This window comes from Solanum lycopersicum, chromosome 9 (genome assembly GCF_036512215.1).
Source record: "Solanum lycopersicum chromosome 9, SLM_r2.1".
Lineage (NCBI taxonomy): Eukaryota > Viridiplantae > Streptophyta > Magnoliopsida > Solanales > Solanaceae > Solanum > Solanum lycopersicum.
The window spans coordinates 63,651,885-63,659,830 of record NC_090808.1 but is presented as its reverse complement, the minus strand read 5'-3'; the positions used below and the strand labels follow the sequence as shown (position 1 = coordinate 63,659,830).

The following is a 7,946-nucleotide window of genomic DNA, read 5'->3' as shown; positions in this document are numbered from 1 at the left end:
CGAGCAAATATTACCATGTTTCATCCATAAACATAGGTTATGGGTAGTGTGAACATGCATGTTGGCTCCTAGACAAAAGAAATAACTATGGAAGGCATATTCGCGAGTTCCAATAAAAACTAAGTGATTTCTTCGTATCTATTTAAGTAAGCAAAAGCTTACAGATTTAGTAATTTAGCCTCGTGCACTAAGCTCCAGCTATACCAGATCGATAAAGTATTAAACCATAACGATATCAAGGCTCGCCACTCGCTTGCAGCAATGTATGTGCTTGATTTACTGAAAAGAGCTAAACTAACATTTTTGAAAGCACTCCATTTCATAGAAAATAAGTCAATAGAAGAAATAAAGGGAACTACATAATGAAGCAAGGTCTGGAAATAGCACATACATGGCAAAAATATGCCCCGAAACCCACCCACCCCCCAAGCAAAATCCCACCCAAAGAAGACGAATAATTGTTACTTCTAGATGATACACAGAAACTCAGAGTTCAAACTCTTTATTAAAAACTACCTGCTGTGAAGTAGCTCTCAGCCATGAATAAAATTGATGGCGTATGAGCTCGGGAGCCTCGTACTTCATAGCAGTGAAGTTCCAACCCTCAACTGGCACTGCAACTACATAAGGCGTGACAAACAAATGCAGGAGGATAAACATAGCGCTAATACCTGCCCATCTTTCCATGTGAAGTCTTGCTGGAATTTCCCATTTGATGTATGGCTCAGGTCAAGCTTACAGCTGCATCTTCATCCATTGTCCAAACATAACCAGGTGTATCAAATCTTCGTCCAGCTACTGTTCGATATATGTAAAGTTTCTCCACAGGACAGCTTTCTGGCCTTGTATCTGGAGGACCCCTCTCATCTATGACTTCCACATTAAGCCTAGGCATCTTCTGAGCTAGCATCTTACATGCTTCAAAACTTACTGAACAAGAAGACATCCAAAGGGATCGCATTGTCTCGAGCTTTGCAGCATTAGCCAAGAGAGCCTTGTCTCCAAACGGACAATCTCTGATCTCCAACTTCCGAAGGCTATCACAACCAGAGAGCACATGGTGGAGTCCCAGATCGCTATCACCAGCAAAAGCTATGGAAAGCATCTCTAACTTTTTAGCATGAGCACCAATGTATTCGAAGACACGATCGGTAAGGAGGCCAGAAAGTGAAAGTCGCCGCAATTCCTTACAGTTCTCTACTATGGCCCCAAAACCAGCATCAAATGAACCAAGGGTTAAATAATCAGGAGTTCGAGGCTCAATGATACACAAGCGAAAACGAATCATGTTAGGTCGATTCCTAGCAATAGTAACTAAAGCTGCATTAGTCATTTGACGGCAGAAGTATAAAACAGACTGGAGCTTTGGACAGCCATCTGAGACAGCTACAAGGCCTTGCTCTGTCAAGGTTGTATTAGGTTCTGCAGCAAATGGGTCAGAAGGAAACACCCTCAGCTCTTGGAGGTCCTTACAATTGGCAGCAAGTTCCTCAAGACCAGTATCTTCAATGTAGTCTAGCACCTGCAGTCACATATATTGCAAGAAAAGTAATTCAGCACTTAAACATGATACGGGAGTTTAGATTACAGAACCAGTTTGGGGAAGCCACTAAGGAAGAATAGATACAATTTATTAGCATAGAACCATCTCATTTAGATGGATTTTTATGTGCATTGGGTAGGCACAAATATTAAAAAACTGAAATCCATTCATCCAGATCATAATATCAAGCATGTACACTTGGCTTCAACTTTCAAGGAAAGTGAGCTTCTTAGCAATATAATATCAAATATGAATCTTCCTAACCAGCATAGGTGAAGTTTATCTACAGAATGAATTTATTTCTGCGTATCCATGGCAATTATTGCGTACAGACAAATAACTTAGCAACGGAACAAAAATGACCTGAATATAGCAAAATGGTTTTAAAAGACCCATAAAGCTGAGACCAACTAAAATGGGATTAAGTCGTGGTTTGATTGGTTGAATATAGCAGTTGGGAATTGCCACAACTACGAACAAGTTCTTATCTTATTCTTCACAGAATTTCTGCTAAATTTCATCACAGCAAGTATGATGTAAAAATCCCATTGCCTCTTCTTCTAAAGAAAGAAAAAACATGTTTGCAGTTGCAATGTCAAGGACATCAGTTAAGTCTTCAAAACATTTAGAACATACCCACAAACGCCGCAAATTGTGACATTGACTTATGAGCTTGCCAAGGTCAGGGTTCTGACAGGTAGCATAGCTCAAATTCAAGGAGGTGAGTCTTGAGCACACTGGATATAAAGCTGGAAGGTAAGCTGGTACAACGTCCCAAAATCCAGACAGGCATTTAAGTTGCTTGCAGCTTGAAAAAGCTTCTGTCAGGTTTGAGAAAAAATCAGATCGCACATCGGCAGAGAAAACACCTGTACCAAATTTGACCAACTGGGAAGTGCGGCGGAGCAGGTTTGGAAGCCTCTCAAGGGGCACAGCACGATTTATCTTTAGAGTTGTCAAATTAGGAGAGCGAGTAACCAGGCGCTCCAACGCTAACAGACTGACCTCAGAGGCCAAACAAGCTATGTTAAGTGAAACAAGTGACGTGCAGTTATCAGGGAAATGGCTTAGCCAATGCCCACTAAGGTCCTCCACTTCACTCTCCCCCAAGTCTAGTTTTCTCAGATTCCTGCAGCAAAACAGGAGTCAGATGACAATACCCATCTACACAATTATTCTGTGATAAATTATAGCAAACCAACAGACTCAACAGAAAACAACAAATCATAAATGACAGACGAGATGAACAACATAAATAAGAAAGAATTAGAATCATGTTTGCCTCAGAGAGACACATCTTCAAATTGGAAGTTCAATAAATCGCCATTTCCTATTCCTAACTCACTTAACCATTTCAAAATTGAACTACAACTATACTCCATTACAAAACTCCCTCCTGATAAAACAAATGAATCCCACCAGAGAACCAAGAAACCAACATATGGAAATCTCCAGTAAATTAACATAACATTCAAATCTCCAAGAACTTCAAAACAAAGCTAAAGCGCATGTTTACACAGTGTATACCACAAAAAATTACTACTAAAAGGGAGTCCAACTGTTTAAATCCTATAACAATTAAGAAAACCCACAAGTTAGCATTATCTATTACAAGGCCTTAGAGATCTAAAAAGATAGAATGCAAATGCAGAGTTCTGCGGAAGGAACTACCAGAAATTATTGGCATCTGCTCATTCAATCAAAATCCGAAAAATTAGTTGCCAGAAGCTCACCCAAAGAAAAGCTTTAATGTTTGAAGTATTAAAGTCAGATGAACCAGACTGATGCAATGTAGCAGCAAGACATATCCAATAATACCATACTCAGAAGAAATGTCAATTCTTCAACTTCACAAACTATGAATTCATCAAAAGTAGATACTTCATTTCCACAAATACATTACATGTCCTACAAACAGAACAAATATCTGCAAGAATTTATAACAAACCCCCAAAATGCTTACTGCATTCATCCAAAAGCTCAACATTTAACAACAGTACAAGTCATTGTCCAAAATAATACCCGAAATTAGATCTAATCTCTTTACAGATTGTGACTTCTCTAAACACTTTTAAGAGTAACAGTAAGCAAAACAGAAGAGAAATGTGAAGTAAGACGATAAATTTCACCTGCAGTTAGCAGCAATAGCAGCAAGTCCATCAGTAGTAAACCCATCACATGAAGACAAAACCAAAACTTTAAAGTTCTTAAACGACTTAGAAATCAACTCCAACGACTCATCAGTAATTACCATCCTTTTAAGCTTAATTTCTTCAAGCCATGGATAAGACCTAGACATAGCCAAAATCCAAGGATACACATAAGCTCCCCAACCTTCCGGTACAAGATTGAAATCAGCAAAATGAGGCTTCCCTTTAAGCTCAACAGATCTGACTTCTGGAAACCGTCGGATCATGATCCTAGGGCTAACAGCATAGCAATTTCCGACGAATATTCTCCTCCTACACCACCGTTCGATCTCGTACCACGATTTGCAGACTACAGATACCGCGTTACGGTCTTTGTCGGTGGTGAGGAAGGAGAAGACGTGTTCTAGTACTTCCTCCGGGAATGAGTACGCCATTGTTGGACGGTAATGGAGGTGGGAAGGGCAAAAGTGTAAATTTCACAGTGAGTTGAGAGATTCACAGTAGTTCCTTGTTCCTTCCTTCTTCTTCTTCTCTCAGATCTGAATCGACATTAACGAGCTTAGATTTGCTGTGTTTAGAGAGAGAAAGAGGAGAGAGAGAGTGTATGTGAGTGTACTACAGAGAAGATAAGGTTTTATTATGTGATGATGTTGGAGTTGGGGGTACGGGGGTGGGGTGGGGGTGTGGTCAAAATTTAACCAGAGTTTAGTATTCAAACTTTACTGCAAAAAAAAAAAAAAAAAAAATTCCTTTTTTTTCTTAAATAAAAAAATAAATATTCTATTTAAATTTGATTTAAAATTATATGACCAAACATTTGCTCACGATAGTAATTATAAATTCGGATTCATATATTACATGGCTATTTATGAGTTTTTGATAATTGAGCTATTTATTGAAATAATATGTTTTATTATATGATGAAAAGTTAATTGAACAATAATACAAAATCATTATACTATTATTATGAGTAGTATTTGAATAATGAACTCTTAATGCAGTGTCAAAATTCAATTGCAGAACAATGCAAGTGTAGTGAAAATTAATGTTTAAATGTCTTTCTTTATCATTTTGTTTGTACTTTGTAAATATTATAATTATATGTAAAACTCAAACATAAACTTTAAACATATTGTATAATAAAATCTTAAACATGATAATTTCACTATAGAAAATAATAATTTGATTTTTCATTTATTGTTTAATATTAATACTAAAGTCTGATTAAATTTGCATTCGTATCAAAAAGCCTCTTAAAAGAAAAATATTTTTTTTTAACAAAGTATAATATTATATTCAGAAGAACTTGAACCCAAAAGTTCTACTTATAAATTAAAAATTAATTGATTAAATTACATCATGTATCGAGTATTACCAAATAAATTTTATATTTTTTAATTTGAAAATATTAATATATTACACTTTTCACTTTGAACATTGGGGTATGAAAATGATACAAAACAATAGGTAATGGACAATCAAAGTCCAATTCATAAACTTGTTAAGCTACTTTTATTGACAATTAATTAGATCTAATTTTTTTAATAGTAAATTATATGGTATTTCAATGTCTTAAGTAGCAAGTTACAAGATGTTAAGAATATCTATTTTTTTATGATTTAAATTGCTTTTATTGAATTTCTAATCTTAGAATTTTTTGGGTCTTATCTTGGTTAATTTTTTTCACTCGTTTAATAAATTTTTTGTCTTTAGACTTGCAATAAAACAATTAGATGAATCTTTTGTGATTATGATTGATATTCCTTGATTCACCACGTTTTAAACACAAAATCAATCGCGAGAGTATTTATCAAATTCCTATGGAATAATATCATGTTTTCACTTAGGCTTGCGAGATTTCGTACATGACATTTTAAATAGTGTAAAAATTAAAAAAATCATGTGAATATCGAAAAAAAGATAGATACGATAATCGAATCATTGACGTACCTTAAGATCAAAACTCTTAATTTAAGAGAATAATCATATACACAATATAAAATTGCGAGTTTAAATAAGTATCAAAACATACAATTTAAAATTATGATTCAAATCTCAAATTCTCCAACAAGCATGATTTGAAAGGAATATCTTTTCTAATCGTGGTTTTAATTTTTTTTAAAATATAAATTATCATTTAAAAAATTGATAAAAACTAAAAGAAGAAACAAGACTGATCATACTTGGTTTAGTGACACTATTTTACAATATGAAAGTATTATATTAAAAATAACTAATTACAATTGTTGCTAACTAATAAATTTTTACAAATATTTATGTATAACTCAAGTACCCAACATATAAAAATATGTAATTACTAATATGGCGCCTACATATATTTTGATATCTTATTCATAAACTAAATTTACTCATTTAGTAAAATTCATAAAGAAATTTATTATGTGATCAAACGATTGATGCTGAAGAGATGTCTAATGTGCAACCAAGTAATCAATCAGAGTATTTATTTCAATTTATCTTACTTTTTTTATTATTTTTGCAAAAATAACTTTTAATAATTTATATCAAATGAAAATCAAATAAATAAATTTAAACGTAAAAAAAAATTAAAACATGAAATAATTTTTTTTAAAAAAATTGTAAGCATGAAAAATATAGGTAGGGGGGTGGGTGGGGGACCTTGAGAAATGAAAAAGACTAGAGAATAGCACAAGGCTTTTTTACCCACTGTATAATTCGTGAACCGTCCTTTTCGTTTTTTAACTTCTTCCTTCTAGTGGACGTTTTTTTAAAAATTATTTTTATTTTTTGCAGCTGCACCAAACCTTTTTTTTTTTTTTTTACTTTATAGTAACTTTTTTTTTTCTTTTTTAAAAGTTCCAAAGTACTTAAAATCATTTTACTTTTTTACATACATAGATATATTTTGTAGATTTTAGGAATTTAAATTAGTTATATACTTAAAAAAAAAGAGTAGTGTTCATATTTCATATTTACAATAATATTCTCTTTGAGGTATTAAATATGAATCAAACAAGCATTTTAGGGTGTGTATCCAATTAAGTATGGTCATCAGGTCATTTATAAAATGAGAGAATAAAATATGTAATTATAGTGTAAGTTTTTTGTACTGGCAATATATAATTTTATTACACCATTACATTGTATTATTATATCACAACACAGATACATATCTTAATTAAAAATTAAGGTCTTATTACCCTATGAGGAAAATTTTAAAGACACACATTAATTAAATTAAGATTTTATTACCCCTCGAACTCATTTGTTTTGTAATTTTATATACCTTTTGACTTACGTGACACATTTCGAGACTCCACATAGTTGAGACGCGTCAGAGATGCTCGAATACCACATAAGCGAACAAGACATACAAAATAACAAAAAAAATGAGTTCAGAGGGAGGGCGGGGGACAAGGGGTAATAGGATCTTATTTTGGTTAAGTTTGTTCTTGAAGTTTTCAATCATAATTTAAGAATACTTATGTCGTATTTTTATTTTTATAACAATATCAAATAAATACTATAATAATATCTAAACTCACTATTAAACATTTATAGATATTTAATATAATTTTAATTAATTAAAACACATAATTTGCTAAAAAAAATTACTAAAATTACCTCAATCCATAATAAATGAATTAGATCCTCCCTTGAAGACTAATAAATTAGCATGATAATAGAATAATAACATGTTATCACTAGTTAAACTGCACTTCTATGATCTCTTTTAATGTGATTTTTTTAAAAAAGGAACAGTAAATAGTATAACCATACTATACAATACAAGCTCTTTTTTAAAAAATAAAAATATAAAATGGAATGATGTTTTAAAAAAAGGTATAGTAAATAGTATAATTTCTTTAGAAATATGATTTATAATAATTATAGTAAGTGGTGAAAATGGTAATGTAAGAGAATCTCATGATTCTGATTGCAGGGCTAGCTAGATCTGTGTTATTGGGGACCAATTATATATCACACTCTTATGAATGATAAGGAGTTATCATGGGATTGGTCCTCCCTACGTGTACTCTACACCTCTCATCATGTTCCTCTAAATTCGATTAAATTTAAATTTATATCGAATTTTATAATGTAAATTTGTATTTGATAGAACTCGGAGAGTTTGGTACAATTTTGTTTTATTTTTTAGAGAATTACTGAAAATACTCTTAAATTATAGAGGAAAGTATTGATTTTTTCTTCAAACCAGTGGCAATCATAAAAGTAACTTGATTACCCGTACTTAAATGCAACTCCGATGT

The 7,946-nt window shown here is 32.6% G+C and overlaps 1 protein-coding gene across 1 annotated transcript; it reads right to left on the bottom strand.

Moving 5' to 3' along the window:
- Positions 1 to 300: 300 nt before the first annotated feature.
- On the bottom strand, positions 301 to 4,301 carry LOC100316892 (TIR1-like protein). Its single transcript, NM_001247744.2, is given in 3 exon segments — positions 301 to 1,522; positions 2,180 to 2,672; positions 3,673 to 4,301. Coding segments are annotated over 3 exon segments (1,746 nt in total). The 5' UTR covers positions 4,128 to 4,301; the 3' UTR covers positions 301 to 724.
- Positions 4,302 to 7,946: the final 3,645 nt, after the last annotated feature.